This window comes from Biomphalaria glabrata, chromosome 18 (assembly GCF_947242115.1).
Source record: "Biomphalaria glabrata chromosome 18, xgBioGlab47.1, whole genome shotgun sequence".
In the NCBI taxonomy this organism is placed as follows: Eukaryota; Metazoa; Mollusca; class Gastropoda; family Planorbidae; genus Biomphalaria; species Biomphalaria glabrata.
Window position 1 is genome coordinate 21328878 of NC_074728.1, and position 24287 is coordinate 21353164.

The following is a 24287-nucleotide window of genomic DNA, read 5'->3' on the forward strand; positions in this document are numbered from 1 at the left end:
TTACGTACATTTCTAGACCTCCAACACTTCCAACTTGTTTTTTAACTCTAAACTTTCTACCCCACAAAGCTTTACTTTTTAAATCGAGTAATTGCATTTGATCCAGCATCAAATCATATATGTTGATGTAGATTTCGTTACTATTTGTGTTGAGATGGTGCACCAGGAATGCATGAATGGTTTTATTGGTTTTGAACTGCTCAAATCTGTCAAGAAATTCATCTTTGATTTTTTTTATAACTGCGCTAAAGTAATTCGTGTCAAATGTTGCACTGATGTTATCGCGATACTGCTTTAGACATTGAAAATGAAGTAACTTACCGCTCTGAATATCTTCTGTAAAAAAAAAAATAATTTTTTCTTAAAAAAACAAACAATTTCTTCTACCAAAACATAGGCTATGTTTCCCTTTCCTTGCAGTTTTAGATTCAGCTTATTTAACTTTTCTGTTATATCCACCATAAAGTAAACTTTTTGCAACTATTAGTCGTTCTCTAATTCAGGGTGGTTAACGCCTTTTTCATTTAGAAATGTATTTATTTCATTCAAGCACAAAGGCAAAGCAAAACGTTTCAACCTTTGGAAAGCCCTCGCACTTCATTGGGAAGAAGGAGGTCTGAATACCGAGTCTCCATTTCTTTTAAGAAGTCTTGAAACTGACGATGGTAGAAGGCTTTTGACAAGATGCTGTTAACAATCCTGATTACCAAATTTATGACCTTAACTATTTCGGTAGAAATTGTTTTGGGCACAGAGCGCTACTTGGTGTATTATGTAGTGAAATGTAAGAATTCCATGGTTTATTTTGCTTCGAAGAATGTTTGTTGTCCCTTTTTTTTCCTGTCATATTCTGGCTCCATAAGTTGCTTTTGAAATGATTTTATTTAAATCGATCTTATTGTCTTCAATGTATTCTTGAACGGCATTCTATATTCCCCTTTAGTTTGTCTTGGGAGTGGTAGCAATCTTAGAAGTTCTTCTTTTGGACTTTGGGAAGACATATTCCTGACAGAAAGGGCAATTTGTACCCTGTGTATATGTCGCAAGACTCATCCACAGCAAATGATAAGACAGAAGCTGAATATCTTCCACCCTCGAATATGTTACATTTGAAGACATTTTAGATATTCTATCTTGCACTGTTTTAGCGAATAGTGGCAAATCTTTTTTTTTTTCAAAATTTATGGTTTGTTTTTTGAAATCACGAAACAGTTCTTCAGATGCCTGCAGGAAGCAGTCTTGACATACTCACCATCTGTAAATGGATTGCCTTTTTGTGCAATTTCCAGTGGTACCGCAAAGTCTACCAGATTAGCGTTACTGATAGATTGCTTCTAACTTTGAGAAGATAATCCCTTCTAAGTACTTAAAACTCATTTATTTAAAACACCACACTATACGTCACAGCCAAAGTGTGTGGTGAAAATGCCAATTTGTCTTGCGTCGAAAGAGAATTAAAACCTACATAAAAACATCCGACGACTGAGTCATTCAAGAGCTTCCGACGGACTGACGACAGTGACGACGCGTGTCACGGGGAAGGGGTGTGGTGAAAAGCGAGTACAAGTGGCTGAGAAATAGAATCGGTGCCTAATGCTCTTTAAAACATTTCAGAACTATTTTAAAAAAATGTTTTGATAAAATAATTAATATTTTCGAATGGAACTAAAGAGCCGCAGCTTCACAGCCAAAGAGCCGCATGTGGCTCGCGAGCCGCAGGTTGCCGACCCCTGTCCTAGTCCAATTATCACGTAGGATTTGAACGACAGCCCAGTCGCGTATCACACGACCAGGAAAATTTGTAAAAAAAATGCCAAAACAAAAAAAAAAAAAAAAAAAAAAAAATCCGCGGAAAATTAAAATACATTTGAAACTAACTTGGAAAAGCAAAAAAATATATATTAAACAAAACTTATCTTAGGCTAATAAAGAAGCTATCTCCCATTTTCGATTTAAAGACAATAATTGATAACAATAATTAATTCACTATTTCGTTACTTTTATTTTAAATTATACATGTTTTATAAGTTACAATAAATAATTGTGGAAATTTTAGAAATAATTTAAGAATTGGTGTGGTTGTATACAAATATACAAGGGCGAAAACCCCTAATATACTTAGCTATGTCTCTGAAAACAGAAGAATTTATTTCCCCTGTCGCAATCAAACAAAATAATTAATTACCACTAAGTAATTAACTTTTTTTTTTTTATTCATTCTTTGCCAATGAATATCTATACAGAGTTGTAACGTGAGAGGAATTGGGAGAAATGACTTGCACACACTTTTTGCAAGACAGACAAACAGACGGACAGACAAAGTTGATATAAGCTTCGTATAAGTAACTTCGAGAATCACCAATATAAGCAGAAATATATCACTTAAAAAAACAACATACTGTGTCAGTGGCGTACCTAAGAATGCATTTTATTATACTAAAAAAAAATCTAAAAAAAAGTGTGTAATTCTGATATTAGTGTTAGTTGGACTCATGAGAGCCATAAAAATATCGAAATTCGAAATCGATATTAAACTGAGATTCGAACCCAGGACCCAAGGTTCGGAAACAAATAGCTTAATGAGATGTCTTAAGAGTTTTATGAATTGAGGTTAGGTACAGCCTATGTCCTAGCTCCCCTGTTAATGCTAAAACTTTGTCTATCCAAAGTCTATGTTCTAATCAAATTCTATATCTTCTAATTTTTGTCCAACTTAATTTTTTTATTTTAATATTTTTAACCCAATTCATTATCTTCTAATATTGCTCTAACCAAAGTCTACCTGTACGCACCATTGAATATCCAGCCACATGAAAGATACTGGATTTGGCGTTAAGGCTGGCAACATAACAGCCAAAAGGTAATCTGGCAAAGAGTCTCATCTCGGAGGTAATGCGCATTTCACCAAACTCCCATCTTTCGTTTACCATTGTCCACTTCACTAATTTTCTGTGGAGAAGAGAAATTTGTTAATAAGTCAAAAAAAAAAGAAAGAAGAGTTTTTTGTTTGTTTGTATGACCTGATTCCGATAACCAAACTCTTCAAATACAAAAACAAAATCGAATAAAATAATCAGAAAGACACAAAGATAAAGGCACATTCCTCGTCCCATATGCTAGGACAAATTTGTACAAATACTCCTTCTTCCCTAGTGCTATTAGAGCATGGAATGGGTTGCCTGAGCTAACCAGAAAAACCAGTGACTTGGCAGAATTTAAGTCATTGGTTAATATGCATGACTGAATGCATGACGCGTAGGACGTAATCATCTTTTTTTTTGAAGTAACGTCTGTATTATATAAGAAGATAAGATAAGATGTTCCATCAGAGTGGAAGATAATTTACTTCCTAGTCCAAACCTTCGGTAGGATGACGAGGGATGGGAGCGGGCAGGGTATACATCCGGGACAAGTCCGAACGGCAGTCCAGAGAGCATACCGCACATCCAGGTAGCCACCCTTCTTTTAATGTCAGAATCCAAGGAATCAGTGGACGGAGTGTTACTTGGTGGGAAGAGTTGTGCCCATGAAAAGGGGGACACTACTCTGGTAGCCAAGATGGCCGATTAAAGTTGTTTGTTATGATCTGAAAGTGTTATTTCAAGTTTGTTTATACTCAAGTATCTATCGTTACAGAATCATCCACCTTTTGATAAATTGTAATATGGTCACACATATGAATTCAATCGTTGTCATTTCGATCTTGAAAATATCTGACTTGTCCTAGACTACAGTTAAGTAAAAAAAAACGTAAAGATCCCCTTTCAGACCTTGTGGTCTATAGGGCAGATGATGTAAAGGTCATCTGTTTCTGTGGCCTACGGTTAAAAAGGGTGTCTTGTGGCCAGCACAACGACCAACAGCCTTTACTTTTCCCGAACTAATGTTAGAGCTGGGTGGACTCAGAGACACCCGAAGATCCCGAAATTAAAAAATCCCAGTCTTCACCAGGATTCGAACCCCGGTCCCCGGTAGTGAAGCCAAGTGCTTTACCGCTCAGCCACCGCGCCTCATTTAAGTGATAACAGAATAATTTTCGTATTTATTTTCTAGCATGGCAAGTGGGATAACACGTGATTAATTAACCAATCTGGACCCTTTTAAATGTATTCTAGTTTTCCATGCATAGATTTTTCATCTATGATTATCACTAATTTTTTAAAAATAGATTTGTAGTTCTTGTCTTCGAGTTGGATTAATGAGGAGTGCAGTGTTTCACGTGACCACACAGCCCCAGTTGCCACCGATATAGTTTGCCATATCAAAAGCAGGAATAGTAATTGTTCGCCGGCCTTTGTAAGTGATCTCCAGCTGTCTGCGAACAGGTGTTCACTTTTAGGTCAGCTCTGTCAGTTAAAGCAATTTTTTTTTTAAAGCCATCTGCCCGCGGGTCTTAATTTGCGTATCACTTTCGATATAGTCAATGAGAGTGCTTTGTAAACAATTAAACGAAATAATAGTCAAAGGAATACGTGAATGTAAAAATAGTATGAATGGAGCTATCTATTTAGCTAATGGACTTAAATCCATTTTATTTTTCAAATAAAACATTTGCTTGTAGGCCTACATATATTTGATTTAAAATTTGAAATGAATAGACTTAATTTTGTATGTTCTTGTGTTACAGTATAAAGTAGATCTAGATCTTTAGTTAAACATAGATCTATATCCAGACTGAACTAGAGTTCATTCTGCGCGTGAAGGCTTCGCTCTTTGCCGTTTTGACATAGCCTTTTTCGGTTTTCCGATTTGGCGTTTTCAAGGGACTGTATAACTTGGCATCACAGCCAGTTTTCACTCCAGGCAATGGTTCGGGCGTAACCGTAAGAAACAAAAAAGAACAAACACATCTCACATACTTGTCCACGACTTTTTCTTTGTTTTCAATGAAGATCCTGATACGTTTTTCTTTCACCATGACGACAAACACAGGCCATGCCAGAGACAAGTTACTGGATAGAATAAAATCATTCGGATAAATCCTATACCTTAAAGCCAGCAATTCTTATATAGAAATATATATATATATATATATATATATATATATATATATATATGTATGTATGTGTGTATGTATGTATGTATGTGTGTGTGTGTATGGGTGGGTTGGTGGTGGTGGGGGGGGGGGCGCTTTACGTCTCGAGAGATGATATTTATACACACAACTGCGGTCACAGATTGGGAATCTGTAATTTCCAGGCGCTGTTGTACTGTCATCCCTACTTCTACTATTGTGTATGGCATCTGTCGGGATCCTTCCTTTTGTATATATATATATACATATATATATATATATATATATATATATATATATATATATATATATATATATATATATAATTTCAAAATACGGCCATAGTATATATCGCACCTTTTCGCCACTACTAAAACGTCAGGGTATGTATTTAATTTCCTTCGAGCGATGCCCTGCAAAGTTTAAGTAAAGTTTCCCTTTCAGACCATGCGATCTAAAAGGTACATGATATAGGTGATTAGCTTCTCTTAAAGAACAGGGTGTCAAGTGGCCAGCACAACGACCGACCGTCTTTACTCCGCCCCCCCCCCCCCCCCCAAATAAAAGTCAGGTACCGTTTTACAGTTTGGTCGACTCAAAGTAGTTAGTATTCCCTTTCAGACCTTGCGATCTATAGTGGCAGATGATGTAAAAGGTCATCTGTTTATGTGGATCACGTTTAATGTCATGAGGCCCAGCACAACGGCCGAACCCAACGAATGTCAAGTATCCATTAGCGTTGGGCAGACTTAGGGTGGCCTAAAAATTTTTAAAATATAATATTCACTAGAATTCAAACACAGAGCCTTAGTTTCGGAAGTCATGCGACTAGCCACTCAGCAACCGCACGCCTTACCCCCCACCAAGACAATCAGGTACATCAGGTACAATCAGGTACTAATGTAACAAGAAAAGAAGGTCCAACTAAGGGAATACATTTACGCACATTACCTTCGAAACAGAAAAATAACCAAGAACTTTTTTAAAAGTCAGAGTTGCCATCGAATCCAGTTAAGCCTTTGATTGGACCACATAAGGACATGACCACACGAAGACCTGACCACATGAAGACATGACCACATGAAGACATGGTCATATGAAGACATGACCACATGAAGACATGGCCACATGTAGACATGATCACATAAAGACATGGCTACATGAAGACATGACCACACGAAGACATGACCACATGAAGACATGACCACACGAAGACATGACCACATGTAGACATGATCACATGAAGACATGACCACATGTAGACATGATCACATGAAGACATGACCACATGTAGACATGATCACATGAAGACATGACTACATGAAGACATGACCACATAAAGACATGGCCATATGAATGCATGACCACACGAAGTCGGAGTTACAGTCAAAACCAATTAAACCTTTGATTGGACCACATAAAGACAGGATCAAACAAACACATGACCACATGAAGACATGATCACATGAAGACATAACCACATGAAGACATGATCACATGAAGACAATACCACATGAAGACATGACCACATGAAGACATGACCAAACGAAGACAAAACCACACGAAGACATGACCACATGAAGACATGACCAAACGAAGACATAACCACAAGAAGACATGACCACATGAAGACATGACACATGAAGACATGACCACATGAAGACGTGGCCACATGAAGACATGACCACACGAAGACATGATCACATGAAGACATGACCACACGAAGACATGACCACATGAAGACATAACCACACGAAGACATGACCACATGAAGACATGACACATGAAGACATGACCACATGAAGACGTGACCACATGAAGACATGACCACATGAAGACATGGCCACATGAAGACATGACCACATGAAGACGTGGCCACATGAAGACATGACCACACGAAGACATGACCACATGAAGACATGACCACATGAAGACGTGGCCACATGAAGACGTGGCCACATGAAGACATGACTACACGAAGACATAACCACATGAAGACATGGCCACATGAAGACATGGCCAGATGAAGACATGGCCACATGAAGACATAATCACATGAAGACATGACCACATGAAGACATAACCACATGAAGACGTGGCCACATGAAGACATGACCACACGAAGACGTGGCCACATGAAGACATGACTAGGCCTACATGTAGACCCAATCCTTTTGATTTCTATACCCTGGACAGTTTGACTACAACACCATGACCCTATCTAGCAAGTCTGGAAGAGCAACACATTAAATGTTTATATACTTATGTCCTATTACACTGCACCCGTGGTTTATCTTCGGAATTGAAGACATTGACACTATCACTTTATACTTGCTGTTTATGTTATAACAAGAGTTACTGTGGCTAACTCGCTCTTTGTCTAATGAAAATTAAATGTCCTAATTTGTTTGTTTTTTTTGTTTTTTTAAACGATCTAGAAAGGCCGGCCAACTTATTGCACCCGTGCGCCAATGTTGTTTTTCTTTCTAATTGAGATGCGCCAGACGCGTTTCAACATTTATCCAACAATTTAGGCTGGCATCGTAATAGATAGTGATGTTTATTTCTGGTGTACTTGTTTTTCTGGAAGTTTGTTATTAATTTTTTTTTTTTTAAGAGCAGGATTGCTTTTTTTTTGTATAATTTTATTTCTCGGAGGTATAGAGCGCCACTTGGAATCGTGCACGTGCACCCTTGAACTAGAATACAATATATAGGCCATATGAACGTGAAGCCTAATTGAAGAGAAAAGGCCCTCGCTTGATTCCAGTCTGAAAGTTTAATTAGCCACTTTCTCTTTTAAAAAAAAAAATGCGCTAAGACGCTATCCCCGCAAATATCCAAAGCAGTGTTGCTGTTTTTTTATTCAACTGTGTTTCGCTGAGCCACAGTGTTCCTCGAGGAACTACTGAGCTACTGGAATAATTAATCAGTAGCCCATTAAATAAATTAACCTCTCTAAGCAAAAATGTTCCGTCAAAAACTCAGAATGTGCGAAGCGTTCGTTCAGGACAAAGTTTGGGAAACACTGACCTAACGGATCGATGGGTTAGGGTTCGATTTCCTCCGGCTGGAGATGAAGAGGCCTCAATACTTTTTCTAGCATTGTTCACTGTCACTTGTAAAAGTTAAGTAACTGCTTTGTGACCAACGGCCTGTACTTTTTTTTCCCAACTAATGTCATGTACTCATTAGAGCTGGGTGGTCTCAGAGGCGTCTAGATCCCGAAATAAAATTCCCAATCTTCACCTGCATTCGAACCAGGGACCCCCGGTTAGGAAACCAAGCGCTTTACTGCTCAGCCACCGCGCCCCTTAAACATTATAGGGGCGGTAATAAAAAAGGTTGACACCACATTTGAGTAAATACAGACGTTACTTCAAAAAAGAAGATCATTACGTCCCTTGCGTCGTGCATTTGGTCATGCATGTTAACCAGACTTAAGTTCTGCCAAGTCAACGGTTTTCCTGGCTGGCTCAGGCAACCCATAGTTTATGTTGAAATCAATAATATTTACCTCAAGAAGTACTCGTTGTAGTACATACTTGTAGGTAGTAGAGGAGAGACTGCCACTCCGCGGAAACTCGGTGCCTCATTGACACCTTCTAAACACCTAGGTCTAAGAATGAGCATCACTTGTATGGGGTAGTTGCTTTTAATGACGCTGGGATATTCGCCTTCATTCTTGAAGGAGGAATTTTGGAATGAGAAAGAACAAGCAAACCAATAAAAATCTTTAAAAAAAAAAAAAAAAAAAAACAACAGTACCTCCATTATAAAACTTGAAATATAATTACATATTTTAAGAAGGTGTGCTATTGTGTATTCACTAACTCAGACACCATGAATTACTATTGTAGAATTTCGGAACACTATGTATAACAGTGATATATACTTCCATAGTACACATTTACATTTTTTTTTTTGAAAAATTATAACGGTCAAACCAGAGTTTTCCCCGTGTGGCCAACGAGCTAGTAAATCTGTTCTTAGCTATATACATCAACTGTTATTTTTTTTTAGGAAAATCGTTAAAATCTGAGCGATTAGAAATATTTTGACCCTTTGTTTTTTGTTCAGCGCAATTTTGGCTTTCTCAGTGCGCTATGATCCTATCACTTGTCTGGACCAGCTCGGAAAGGGCAAAGGGAAGAAAGAGATACCGTGTTACTGTGATCGCTTTTTAAATACATACACAAAATGTATGACAATTTAAACTGAAGTACTCAAGGGGAATAATTCAACTTCTACCACAAAACCTTTCAAGTACGAGTTCTTTCTCTTGTTAGAAACTAAACGAAAAGAAATTAAGTACCTATACTTAATAATTTTAGTTTTTTTTAAATTGATTTTATAATTGTAAGAAACGAGAAATATTTTTTTGCGAAATTTCAACTTGATTAAAGATTGGGTGCGGGGGAAATCAAATGTACAAACTATTTAACACACAGATACAAACAACTGATTTGATTTTAATTAAGCTTTGCAATAAGTAATGTGTTGCTTGAAGTAACACTGTGATAAGTTTTCGTCAAGGTAAAAGCTGCGGAAACGCTGCCCAAACCGACACAAAAAAAAACAAACAAAAAAAACAGGTAGAAGGTGTAATCGCATACTTACAACAAGATGCGTACTTCTAGCTTTGTGAATTTTAAAACTGACAAACGTAATCCCTGTGGATATGGCGACTTGAGTGTTGTTGGACAAGGAGACGATTAGGATGTTTACTGAGTGCACAATACTACTGAGGTTGACTTTGAAAGTTATGAATTCTTTGCCGAAACTTACTACGGGCAGTGCCATCTCTGTTTAGATATTGGTGGTGTGTCATAGAGTGTCTATCTATCTATCTATCTATCTATCTATCTATCTATCTATCTATCTATCTATCTATCTATCTATCTATCTATCTATCTATCTTTCTATCTATCTATCTATCTATCTATCTATCTATCTATCTATCTATCTATCTATCTTTCTTTCTATCTATCTATCTATCTATCTATCTATCTATGTATCTATCTATCTATCTATCTATCTATCTATCTATCTTTCTATCTATCTATCTTTCTATCTATCTATCTATCTATCTATCTATCTATCTATCTATCTATCTATCTTTTTTTCTTTCTATCTATCTATCTATCTATCTATCTATCTATCTATCTATCTATCTATCTATCTATCTATCTATCTATATATCTTTCTATCTATCTATCTATCTTTCTATCTATTTATCTATCTATCTATCTATCTATCTATCTATCTATCTATCTTTCTAACTAATTATATGCAACCTTTGACGTGGCACTATCTGACTTGTTGAAATATCTACAAATTATATCAAACCTTTGACGTGATTCTAACTTTTTGAAATATCTACAGATTATATCCAACCTTTGACGTGATTCTGACTTCTTGAAATATCTACAGATTATATCCAACCTTTGACGTGGTACTATCCGACTTCTTGAAATATCTACAGATTATATCCAACCTTTGACGTGGTACTATCCGACTTCCTGAAATATCTACAGATTATATCCAACCTTTGACGTAATCATATCTGACTTCTTGAAATATCTACAGATTATATCCAACCTTTGACGTGGTACTATCCGACTTCTTGAAATATCTACAGATTATATCCAACCTTTGACGTAATCATATCTGACTTCTTGAAATATCTACAGATTATATCCAACCTTTGACGTGGTACTATCCGACTTCCTGAAATATCTACAGATTATATCCAACCTTTGACGTGGTACTATCCGACTTCCTGAAATATCTACAGATTATATCCAACCTTTGACGTGGTACTATCCGACTTCTTGAAATATCTACAGATTATATCCAACCTTTGACGTGGTACTATCCGACTTCTTGAAATATCTACAGATTATATCCAACCTTTGACGTAATCATATCTGACTTCTTGAAATATCTACAGATTATATCCAACCTTTGACGTGGTACTATCCGACTTCCTGAAATATCTACAGATTATATCCAACCTTTGACGTAATCATATCTGACTTCTTGAAATATCTACAGATTATATCCAACCTTTGACGTGGTACTATCCGACTTCCTGAAATATCTACAGATTATATCCAACCTTTGACGTAATCATATCTGACTTCTTGAAATATCTACAGATTATATCCAACCTTTGACGTGGTACTATCCGACTTCCTGAAATATCTACAGATTATATCCAACCTTTGACGTGGTACTATCCGACTTCCTGAAATATCTACAGATTATATCCAACCTTTGACGTGGTACTATCCGACTTCTTGAAATATCTACAGATTATATCCAACCTTTGACGTGGTACTATCCGACTTCTTGAAATATCTACAGATTATACCCAACCTTTGACGTGGTACTATCCGACTTCTTGAAATATCTACAGATTATATTTAACCTTTGACGTGGTACTATCCGACTTCCTGAAATATCTACAGATTATATCCAACCTTTGACGTGGTACTATCCGACTTCTTGAAATATCTACAGATTATACCCAACCTTTGACGTGGTACTATCCGACTTCTTGAAATATCTACAGATTATATTTAACCTTTGACACTTCCCCTTCTGAATGAAATTTTTGAGCATCATTTGAGAATTGCAGTCTAGACCTACCTGCAGCCATATCACTAAGGGATTTTCCACCTGGTGCGCACAAATCTGATCCTGTAATACAATTGCCAACGATAACTCCTATTGGTTGCTCTGCAGTTATTTTTGTTCCTTTAGAATACGAAAACTTTCAATGAGTTACAATAAAACCAATCTTATTTCATGAATTTTAAACTATTTCAGTATCACAAAATAAGAACAGACGACTCATACATCGTTAAATTTAAATTATGTAGCACATCGACACATTTATCTTATCGTATACAACACAGACGTTACTTCACCCTTTTGTCCGTATTTGGTTCTGAAGCGATTGGCTTATATACTTGGGGTCCTTGTTTCAGTAGCGGCCTTAGGGGGTGGCAAGTGGGGCAAGTCCGGCCCTTCTATTTAGTGACGGGTGAATATACATAGTAGACTACTTGTTCTCTTTCCATGACTTCTTGGTCACAATGGTTAAGTTCAGCACTGCTATTTAGTGTTTGTAAAATGTTTGTTTGTCAAATGTTTTACATGTTTCGGATGTTTCCTTCTAAGTTGACTTCAAAGTTTTCTTCTTAAGTCCAAACGTCCCACAGGACGAAGGCATAGGCTGCAGTGGCCTAATACCGGCCTGCAAAATAGCGGCGTATGCTACGCCGCCGGTCGACTAGTGTATTTTATTTTCATTGGAAAGTCGGATCTGCGAAACTCATTGGACCACAGTAGCTCCTATTGTACACTTGGTTCGGATATCAAGACTAAAGACAGTATTTTCTTTTTTCTAGTCAGTTGCTCAGCACGGAAGCTACTGGAGGCCAATTAGCAAACTAAAGCTGCTGCGACAGAAAGCATCTTTGGTAGTAACATTCAGCGCCAGATGGTGTTAAGATCATCTATTTGTTTGGCCAATGGTTAACGAGAAGGGTGTCATGTGACCAGCACCACGGCCAACCGCCTTTGCTTTCCCTAACTTAAGTCAAGTACCCATTAGAGCTGGGTGGACTCAGGGGCGCCCTAAAAATCCTAAAAATTCCAAATCCCAGTCTTCACACCGAGATTCAAACCAAGACAACAAGTCAGGAAGTCAAGTGCTTATTAACCACTCAGCCAATGCGCTCAATGGTAGCGGAGTGGGTAATTTGTTGCTATGACAAATTAGAAAAGAAAAGATGCATTCGCGCGCTGTCGTAGCAAGAATTCTATCGATTATTCAGTACCTTGCCGAAAACAGCGCATTTCGTGGGAGAACATAGAAACTTTATGGATTACCATGAATTACCCTGGATTAAGAAATCATCCAAATTAGCTTGTTATGGACCTGATGGCATTTTTCCCCATATCCTTGACTGCACGCTTGATGTTTGCCACAAAGAACAGCACCAGGGACCAAGTTTTTAAGAGAGAAAGTAGTGAATTAAAATGCTACGAAAATAAGGACTGCGCCGACCAAGGCTCGAACCAGTGACTCTGAAAACGATTACACCGCCTAGCGATAACGCACTAAGCAAACTTAACCTCTAGACCATCGGAATGTCCAAAAAACATTCTTCTGGTCCAGAGTCATTCCGCTCGTATGCTAATTACCACCCCATTGGTCAATGGTCACATGCCCTAGCTAGCCCCTCTCCCCCCCCCCCACCTCGCAGCATCCGTTCACCAACGACTTCAATAGAGCCGAAACTGACAGCCGTTAGGCATGTATTAGACAAACAATGGTTCTATCTAATTGTGTGTCTCTCATAATGACAAGTGGACAACATAAATACATTCCATCAGCACCTAGCTTCAACTCTATATTTACGTTCACACCTTAATTGCTCATACCCACGAAAGCTTCTATATGACCTGCTTGTTAACCGTTGGCCAATGTTTGTAAAATGTTTTGTTTGTTTGTTTAATGTTTTACATGTTTCGGATGTTCCTTCAGAGTTGAAGATAATTACTTCCTAGTCCAAACCTCCCGCAGGACGACGGGGGATGAGAGCGGGCAGGGGTTTGAACCCTGGACCATCGATAAATCTGAACGACAGTCCAGCGCGCAAACCTCACGACCAGGCAGCCAATGAAACAGTTGACCTTATATCTGCCCTATCTGACGGGGCCAGCCATGAAACTTTTTTTTTTATCTTAGAACTATTACCAGTAAGATTGCCAGGGTAGTCTGTGGAACAGTAGGAGATGGCCAGAGACATGCCGCTGTAAGGAAAATAAAGGAAATATTTTTAACAATGTCTTTATTTATGTAAGATTCTAAAATTGTAATTAGATAAGATAGATAAGATAACTTTATTGATCCAAACAAATGGAAATTCATTTTGACTACAATTGACAGCCTCAGCGTAACTACTGTACAATAACAATATAGATGCATGATATAGATGCACATGAGAACAACTTTCACACACTATTAAAAAAAACCCTTAGACACTCATAACCAGCGCTTTACAAATAGACTTTTGCTTTACAAATAGACTTCTATGTACTTCTCGATGATGACAGAATGTCAATTTTTAATGTTGGTCATCCAGGGTCTATTATTACTGAATGTTTTTTTTTAATTTTCTTCTTTGATATACTTATGTTTTCACAGAACTGGATGTGCGAATTAACAGTTGTGTTAAGTTCATCTGTCTGGGCAGTTGTTTACAAACATGTCCCAATACAGTCCCAATCTGTTTGCTCCAGCGTCATCAGACCGTGAGTTGATGGACTGTATTTCGGGTTTTGTTGTTTTTAAAACCGGTTTGTACGTGGGTGTAAGATGGATCATTGTGTGGTCCGACTCCCCGAGGGGGAAATGACGATCTCACAGACTTACCTTTTATCACCCATTATAGGCCTATAGGCTACTTGGGTAATAAATGACACTCTCAAAACTGTATTGACTCTCTTATTAATCGCTTATTTAACTCATATTAATAGTATACAGTGTAAAAAGAAATTGTGAAATGTGATGAAAAGAGAAATATATTATCCAAGCTGGCATCATCATTCAAACATCGTGAATGTCATAAAATAAGTTTATACCGGAAGTACCTCGTCTCACATTTTGGAGTTGAACGAAACTTATGCTTAGTTACCCTTAGTGTTGGCAGTCCTGTATATATATAGTCTATGGTTTTAACATGCATCTAAATCCAATCTACTAGATTAGTAAACACAACATTAGACCCGCAGGCCGCGGGTAATGTTAGGCTAGTATATATATATATATATATATATATATATATATATATATATAAATGTATGTATAGTCTGTATGTATGTCCAGAATAAAAATCAGAATCGCTTCACCACTCTTGATAAAACTTGGCATAAAGGTTACTTAGATAATGACGTAGACCGCGACATATGTTTAATGTCCCTCCCACAACCAGTAAAAAAAAACAACAATTGCCTAATTGTAACTTTATTTAAGAATGAAACTTTTAAAAAAAGCGGGTAAACCCGTTTTATAGTACTTTATAAGTGATATGACTATGTCGTCTAAATGGGTAAACCCATTTTCACACTACTTATAATTTTTAGTAATAAAGGGAACATTCACCATGTTTAACATAGATCTAAATCCAGTCGAGTAGATGAGTAATATCCAGGCTTAGGCCCGCAGGCCCCGGGGCATATCCAAATAGTTTAATATGAACATTTCACTTGTAACATTTGAGTGAAACAGGAGTGAACGTCTTCAATAGTTAGGTTTTGTTTCGCATGAGGCACACATTTAAGGCCCCTTAACCAGTAAGCTTCGGGCAGGAGGAGTTCATTAGCCATGGCTGACTACCCACCTAGGAGAAGGAAAACGCTGAATTCAAACCTCTGTTGCCTTGCAGCTATACCTAATAGGGGTGCACCGGATAGTGCTTTTTGATGTTCGGCCGGAAATGATTATGGCCGGATAATAAAATTTGATATTCGGCTTTTACATAGCTCGTTTTACTGAATTTTTTAAAAAAATCTAAATAGCATACTAGTATTCATATTAATCTATTTTTTTTTCTTTTATTTACCTTCTTGATTTAAACATTATTACTGGTTGATACTTTAAAGCTAGCAGAATCTATGAACAGATAGGCCTATTATAAATTATTCTGTGTCACGTATGAGATGGTGTGTGATTATGTATGAAGCCACCTATAATAAAGACGTAACAGTTTAGTTAGGGTATGATACACGGTCCCGTGCTCCCCAGCCAGAACATGTAGTGAATACCAACAGTTGTTCAACGTGAACAATATTAATGATAACGTAAGTGAATGTCCATTAGTTAACAACAAGATTGTACGTCTAACAATTTAATGAATGTATAAACTATTATGGCATGAGTGATGAATAAAGGTCCATAGTATTTACAAAGGAAACACAAGGTATACATATTAGGCAACGAAATATATCACACCTTAAACTGGGTGCCATAATTCAATCACGAAACAGCCTACAACCCAATGCCTTAGATGCACGGGCCATAACAAATAACACCATGAATCAGGCATAACTTATACTGACTACGACAGTCCCAAGCATGCGTCTTTAAATAATAAAAAGTAAACATTCCTTGAGATCGCCATTCCCAAGACCATAGGACCCGCGAATTTCGAGATACGACATTCAGAAAGCAGTTAAAATAAACTAACTTACCCAATACTGGGGGAAGAAAACATCAAAGAACGCCAACTCAGCAAAGTCAGCACAACCCCCAACAAAAGCAAAAACGTAATGACAACCTAGGCGAACCGTTAGGGACAGAAACTCACGAAACCTTATGGTGCTCAAAAGAAAATACCAAGCAAGATGCGCACGACACCAACTAACTCCCATGAATGCGCCCCGGAGAAAAAACTCTGGTCCGTCCGGCTGCAAAGTGGCTAAAGCGGCTATATATTTGTGCATATATATATATATGTTATGTATATCGACTTGCTAATGTGGTCTATTGCTTATTAGATACCTCTCAAGAAGTATTTCGCCTTTTGCAATTGTCGGTTTGTTCCGAAAGTATAAGGTGCAATAGGAAGAGCATCTCCAGTCTATATGGGCTCGCTGTTTTACTTGGCTTAGGATGTGAAAAGTAGGATTGAGGCTGAGAAAATAGAAAGAAAATGGTATTTGTTTTTGGTACATGTATCTGTAACATAGTACTGATGTGCTCCTTAGTTGTCTCTCCCTGTCTCTCTCTCTCTCTCTCTCTGTCTCTCTTACTATGTTTCTCTTGCTCTCTGTGTCTCTCTGTCTCTCTCTTTCTGTATGTCTTTCTGTCTTTCTCTCTCGCTGTCTGTCTCCGTCTTTCCTTCTGTCTTTCACTGTCTCTCTCTCTCTCTTTGTCTCTCTGCCTCTCTCTATATCTCTCACTGGTCCTCTCCGTCTCTGTTTTTGTGTGTGTGTGTGTGTGTCTCTCATTTTCTCTCTCTCTGGCTCTTCGCCTCTGTCTCTTTCCTTCTGTTTTTCTTGCTCTCTCCTTCTCTCTCTTTCTTTCTCTGTCTTTTTCTATCTTTTTCCATGTCCATCTCTCTCTGTCTCTGTTTTTCTCTGTCTTTAATCTCTCTCGCTGTCTTTCTCTCTGAGCCTCTCAAAAGTAAAAAGTAAAGTTCCATTTTGCGGTCTATCGGGCAGATGATGTAAAGGGCATATGATTCTGTGGCCTACGGTTAAAGAGGGTGTCTCTCAGTGTCTCTCTATCCGTCTATCTGTCACTCTCTGCCTGTCTATTTGCATGTCTCTCTCTCCGTATTTCTCTGTCTCCCGCTTTATGTGTCTCTCTCTCTGTCTTTCTCTGTCTCCCGCTTTATGTGTCTCTGTCTATCTGTCTTTCTCTGTCTCCCGCTTTATGTGTGTCTCTCTCTCTCTCTCTGTCTTTGTCTCCCGCTTTATGTCTCTCTCTCTCTGTCTTTGTCTCCCGCTTTATGTGTCTCTCTCTCTGTCTTTCTCTGTCTCCCGCTTTATGTGTCTCCCGCTTTATGTCTCTCTCTCTCTGTCTTTCTCTGTCTCCCGCTTTATGTGTCTCTCTCTCTGTCTTTCTCTGTCTCCCGTTTTATGTGTCTCTCTCTCTGTCTTTGTCTCCCGCTTTATGTGTCTCTCTCTCTGTCTTTCTCTGTCTCCCGCTTTATGTGTCTCTCTCTCTGTCTTTCTCTGTCTCCCGCTTTATGTGTCTCTCTCTCTGTCTTTGTCTCCCGCTTTATGTGTCTCTCTCTCTGTCTTTGTCTCCCGCTTTATGTGTGTCTCTCTCTCTGTCTTTGTCTCCCGCTTTATGTGTGTCTCTCTCTCTCTGTCTTTCTCTGTCTCCCGCTTTATGTCTCTCTCTCTCTCTGTCTTTGTCTCCCGCTTTATGTGTGTCTCTCTCTCTGTCTTTGTCTCCCGCTTTATGTGTGTCTCTCTCTCTGTCTTTGTCTCCTGCTTTATGTCTCTCTCTCTCTCTGTCTTTCTCTGTCTCCCGCTTTATGTGTCTCTCTCTCTGTCTCTGTCTCCCACTTTATGTGTCTCTCTCTCTGTCTTTGTCTCCCGCTTTATGTGTCTCTCTCTCTGTCTTTGTCTCCCGCTTTATGTGTGTCTCTCTCTCTGTCTTTCTCTGTCTCCCGCTTTATGTGTCTCTCTCTCTGTCTTTCTCTGTCTCCCGCTTTATGTGTCTCTCTCTCTCTGTCTCTGTCTCCCGCTTTATGTGTGTCTCTCTCTCTGTCTTTGTCTCCCGCTTTATGTCTCTCTCTCTCTGTCTTTGTCTCCCGCTTTATGTGTCTCTCTCTCTGTCTTTGTCTCCCGCTTTATGTGTGTCTCTCTCTCTGTCTTTCTCTGTCTCCCGCTTTATGTGTCTCTCTCTCTGTCTTTGTCTCCCGCTTTATGTGTGTCTCTCTCTCTGTCTTTGTCTCCCGCTTTATGTGTCTCTCTCTCTGTCTTTGTCTCCCGCTTTATGTGTCTCCCGCTTTATGTCTCTCTCTCTCTGTCTTTCTCTGTCTCCCGCTTTATGTGTCTCTCTCTCAGTCTTTCTCTGTCTCCCGCTTCATGTCTCTCTCTCTCTGTCTTTCTCTGTCTCCCGCTTTATGTGTCTCTCTCTCTCTGTCTTTGTCTCCCGCTTTATGTGTGTCTCTCTCTGTCTTTGTCTCCCGCTTTATGTGTCTCCTGCTTTATGTCTCTCTCTCTCTGTCTTTCTCTGTCTCCCGCTTCATGTCTCTCTCTCTCTGTCTTTTTCTGTCTCCCGCTTTATGTGTCTCTCTCTCTCTGTCTTTGTCTCCCGCTTTATGTGTCTCTCTCTCTCTGTCTTTGTCTCCCGCTTTATGTGTGTCTCTCTCTCTGTCTTTGTCTCTTGCTTTATGTGTGTCTCTCTCTCTGTCTTTCTCTGTCTCCCGCTTTATGTGTCTCTCTCTCTCTGTCTTTGTCTCCCGCTTTATGTGTGTCTCTCTCTCTGTCTTTGTCTCCCGCTTTATGTGTCTCTCTCTCTGTCTTTGTCTCCCGCTTTATGTGTCTCTCTCTCTGTCTTTGTCTCCCGCTTTATGTGTCTCTCTCTCTCTCTGTCTTTCCCTCTTTCAGTCTTACTTTGTCTGTCTCTGTCTCTCTCCCTATCTGTTTATCTGTCTATTCTTCTCTCTGTGTCTGTGTGTGTGTGTGTGTCTCTCTCTCTGTGTCTCTGTCTATATAGCCCTTTAAACTTCCAGAGTGGTTTCGGAGTGTCTTAAAGATGTATTGAAAAAGATAAGAAACATTCAGTGATATTTTTTAACTTCAAATTTCCAGATTGATTTTCTTTGCGGGTATATTAAGAGTTAGTTTTAGGGTTAGGTTTGAAAACAAATTTACATTATGGCTTCTCATTTTAAGCTTAAAAAATTTATTTAGTCTTTCTTTTTAGATCATTGATAATTTTTATGCACTTAAGAAAAATATTGCTATTGGAGGTTCCCTCTTGTTGATGTCTAAGAGCTGAGCCGAAGGCTCTTCGAGCTCTAAGTTTGAAAAAAAACCTGTTTGGACGCCAAACAGTAAAAAAAAAACCTGTGTGAACACACAGTTCTGTTTGGGAGAGACCCTAGACAAAGCCTATGTAAGGCATTGCTGTTGACCGATGCGTTCGGCCCCCGAAGGCCGAGAATGCACTGGGGACTTCTGCCATTTTCCTTCAATGTACCAAGCTAACTGTGCGGGATCCGCCATTTATGTAACGGTCCCTTTGAGGAACAGCGCATGGATTGGTGACATGTTTGTGGGGACTTTATTACAACCCCGCCCGTGCAATGAGTGGACTCTCGTCTACCCGTGGGCATCCCCACGGGAGTCCTGTGTTGCTACCCATTTAGCCTAGCCACTTCCTCAAATGGCCGTTTCCACGCGGGCGCCACGATGAGGCAGGGCAACGTGCCCGCGGAGGTTCCCTCTTAAGCAGGTTCTAGGACGGAGCCCCAGAGTTATGCATTTTTTTTTTCGTTTTGATCTTCAGGAATTCAACCTTCTGGCGTCTACAACGCAATTTTCCGAATAGTAATGCTATGATCTCTCCTAATCAGGCCTTCTGTAAACACTGCTAAACATACAACAACACATCAAGAACTTGACAACAAGAGCTCTGGTTAATCTGGTACTTTAAAAATAAGTGAATAAGTAGATAACATCCAATACTAGACTATTGGCAACATATCAACAACTAAAATGTTACATTGTACATCACCGTACAAAACTCTATTGTCTCTATCTCTTCCTAGACTCGTACATAATAACACCTGAGGACTCAACCAGGACCGACTTTATGGCCGACTAACAGACCCGGTCTCCGGTCTTGAACTGCACTGCCTTCACACACACTGTGACTCTGTTTCACGTAGGCTTTCGATCACATGACCATAACGCGGGTCATATCTGTGTACTAGGAGTACTGTCCCTTGTCCCTCGACAGCCATTGCCCTGAGTGATTTGCCTAAGTTCACGTGTGTCAACTGAACCTACAGTTAACCCTCTCGCGCCGCCAATAGGGTTATAACAGTAAGAAGAGTTAAGGTTCATAAAGGTTGAAGAAAACAATGGTGAGACGGTCTATTGGTGTCAATTTTTGCCTAATGAAGAAAGAAGCATGCACTGGTCAATACTATTTTGCGAATTAAAAGTAAAGACATCGCACCTGCTTTTATAAATAATGATCAAAAATTTGTTTTTCGTGTTAGGTAAGACGTCTCTGACATTTTTTTCGGGCGCCTTCGAGTCCACCAGGCTCTAACGGGTACCTGACATTAGATGTGAAAAAGTAAAAGGCTGGGTGGTCGTTGTGCTGGTGACATGACACCCTCGTTAACCGTGGGCCATACAAACATAATCTTTACATCATCTTCCCCATATATCGCAAGGTCTGAAAGAGGAACTAGTTTTTGTTTTACTTTTATATCACGGAAGTAAGAACAAGATTAAAAAAAAAAAAAAAAAAAAGCTTACTCATTTACTTTAGTGTAACGATGACGTAACTTTTGCCCCAGGAGCTTACAGGCAACACCTGGAAAGAAGCCATGTTCGCTTGGTTAACGAAAACAAGGACCGTCAATGAAATCAATAATGAGCTCGTGATGACAAAAGGCGTAGCTACATTTGCCGTCTCGTCGCTGACTCCGAAGCTTAATGTCAAAAAAAGCAAAAACAAAACAAAAATTTAAGTAAATAATACAAAAAAAAAACTATGTAAAAAAAAAAAGAAATAAAGATAAAGAAGGAGAAGGAGAAAGTAAGGTTAGAGAGATAACTCAGGAGTAGAATTAAAGATTCCCTCTGGGACAGAAAAAGGTAAAGGCAGCTACGCAAGGAGCATCCTTTTCTGAGGCAGGGCATGTTTTAGGCAGCTAAGCAAGGAACATCCTTGACTTAGGCAGGGCATGTAATAGGCAGCTACGCAAGGAACATCCTTGTCTGAGGCAGGGCATGTTATAGGCAGATAAGCAAGGAACATCCTTGTCTGAGGCAGGGCATGTTATAGGCAGCTAAGCAACGAACATCCTTGACTTAGGCAGGGCATGTAATAGGCAGCTACGCAAGGAACATCCTTGTCTGAGGCAGGGCATGTTATAGGCAGATAAGCAAGGAACATCCTTGTCTGAGGCAGGGCATGTTATAGGCAGCTACGCAAGTAACATCCTTGACTGAGGCAGGACATGTTATAGGCAGCTAAGCAACGAACATCCTTGACTTAGGCAGGGCATGTTATAGGCAGCTACGCAAGTAACATCCTTGACTGAGGCAGGACATGTTATAGGCAGCTACGAAAGGAACATCCTTGTCTGAGGCAGGGCATGTTATAGGCAGCTACGAAAGGAACATCCTTGTCTGAGGCAGGGCATGTTATAGGCAGCTACGAAAGGAACATCCTTGTCTGAGGCAGGACATGTTATAGGCAGCTATGCTAACAGCATCCTTGCCTTAAGCAAAACGGACAATTTTTTTTTTATTCTAAAAAAAAAAAAAAGAAAATAAAAAAAAGATTAATACTCATTAGAGTAAATATTTACCCTGTTATATCAACCAAGCCCTAAGCATTTCTAAGAGTATCTATCTATCTATCTATCTATCTATCTATCTATCTATCTATCTATCTATCTATCTATCTATCTATCTATCTATCTATCTATCTATCTCTCTCTCTCTCTCTCTCTCTATATATATATATATATATATATATATATATATATATATATATATATATATATATATATATACATAATTCTCTTCTTCCATCAACAGTTTAAACGAGTAGGGAAGAGTAAAGGAAAGATCACTCTGCGGATAGTCCATGAGAAAACAAGAGGGGGGGGGGGAACACGTAGTCACAAAATAGCAGGGCGGGACCGTAGCAATATCACTCTTTTTTTTTTTTCTACCTCACATCAAAAAAAAAAAAGGGGGGGGGGAGTAATCTACTCTGTAGGAACTATGGAAGCGAGAGAGCACGCTCAAGAGTTCGGACACAATGGAAAGATCACTCTTTTACTTTTGAAACTCGGACGGAGGGAGTTATCCTAGGTAATTTAAGAGTGAAAAAAAAAAGACAATTTTCGTGTATATATTTCAGGAGATTGGTATGTTTTTTCAAAAAATTTTAATAATTTCTGGATATTTCCAGGACTTTTTCGAATATTTTGCAATTTCAGAAGATTTCCAGGACCTCCTGTTAAATCGACAGGAGGCCACGGGAAATCTGTTATAAGTTATAAAATGGTTTAATTTAATAATTTATACACCTAAAATTAGCGCGGATACTATGAAAGTGCTCTGCCCACTGCGGCCGCATAGGTTGCAGTGGCCTAAAGTTGGCCCGGCAAAATAGTGGCGTATGCTACGCCGCCGGTCAACTAGTTTATTATAACCTGCCGTAATTTCTCTGTGAACGCTGGTAAGGAGACTACAAGGAATTATATTTTAGTCCCAAGAGTTCTGAAAAAAAAAAGGCAATTAACCAGCGAAATTGAAATTTGCTTTAAATACACCAGCATGATAGTTTAAGACAGTGGCGTAGCAAGTTACCCGTGGGCCTGGGTTCAAAAAGAAATTGTTGCCCCCCCCCCCCCTTTTCTCCCTCTCCCTCTCCAAAAAAACTAATTTATTGCGTAACAGAAATAAAAAAATGGAGTAGTGTGTATATTGTCCAAAAGACATTCCAATGTGAGTAGTTTTATATCGGCTTTTACAAAAGTGCCAACTGTGTCATCCCCAAGGGATCACGTGGGCACCAATTGGGCACGAGCCATGGGTCCAAACGCAATGACCCCATCCCCATATGTTGTTTCGTCACTGGCTGTGGGCCCCTAAATGGTCGATGGCCCGGGTTCATTGAACCCCTTCGCGCCATGGATGTTACACCACTCGTTAAAGACACGTAGAAAGAAAAGAAAAAAATTAGCATTTATTTATTACTTATTCCCGTATAAGAGACGAGAGAATGTCAGTAGAAAAAAGAGAGAGGAAAAAAAAATGAGAGACAAGAACGGAGCGGTACAAAAACTCGTTCGTACCTCACTCGGTCAGACTCTATCACCGCCACTCATTGATCAGGAAACATGAAATGCACCAAGATACCTGTTTGTAGTCGCTGAATGAACTCTTTATGTTGTCTGTTGTATTTTTGTGTATTTTTCTGTTGTGTTGTCTTTATATGAGAAACGAGTCCTTGTAATCACAACAAATTTCCGTAAGGATCAATAAAGCAGTCTTAGTCTTAGAGAGAAAGAATTAGAGAGAGAGAACTCCTATACTCACATATATTCCCCTTTTATTTTAAAATCGTAATTTCCTTTAACGAGGCCACTCCACAGATGTGTAAACGCCAGTGTTTCATTTTTGTAAAGTAATTCCACCTGCAGAAAATATTTCAAACATAATACATATATATAAACTAAACTTAAACTTAAAACAAGTGAAACATTAAAACAAGATTACAAAAAGAGTTTGTGTTGTAACACTAACTCAGAGGCGGCCCACGTCCGAGTCGGATCCCTGTCGGCTCCGCATATTCGCAAGGAATATTCAAGACGCGATTTTTGTTTTATTGTCAAAAAATAATAATGTTTCAAAGATTCAAAGACAATTTTTTTTTCTGTAAAATGTTTTACATGTTTTAGATGTTTCTTCAAAGATAAAGATAATTTACTTTCTTATCCAAATCTTCCGCTGGACGACGGGGGATGGCATCGAG

General features: G+C 38.9%; 1 protein-coding gene across 2 annotated transcripts in view; it reads right to left on the bottom strand.

Moving 5' to 3' along the window:
• LOC106075512 (uncharacterized) overlaps positions 1-24287 on the bottom strand; it is a 51023-nt gene that overhangs the window by 22848 nt on the left and 3888 nt on the right. The window contains exons 3-11 of one of the 2 annotated variants that reach the window (XM_056016643.1): positions 23852-23949; positions 21055-21222; positions 16593-16724; positions 13788-13843; positions 11669-11776; positions 9635-9819; positions 8532-8698; positions 4860-4952; positions 2793-2949 (exon numbers count right to left, since the gene is read on the bottom strand). In XM_056016643.1, coding sequence (XP_055872618.1) covers positions 2793-2949; positions 4860-4952; positions 8532-8698; positions 9635-9819; positions 11669-11776; positions 13788-13843; positions 16593-16724; positions 21055-21222; positions 23852-23949 — 1164 coding nt within the window. Of the gene's footprint in view, positions 1-2792; positions 2950-4859; positions 4953-8531; positions 8699-9634; positions 9820-11668; positions 11777-13787; positions 13844-16592; positions 16725-21046; positions 21223-23851; positions 23950-24287 lie in introns of those variants that run through there. The other variant, XM_056016644.1, reaches the window with a different exon arrangement.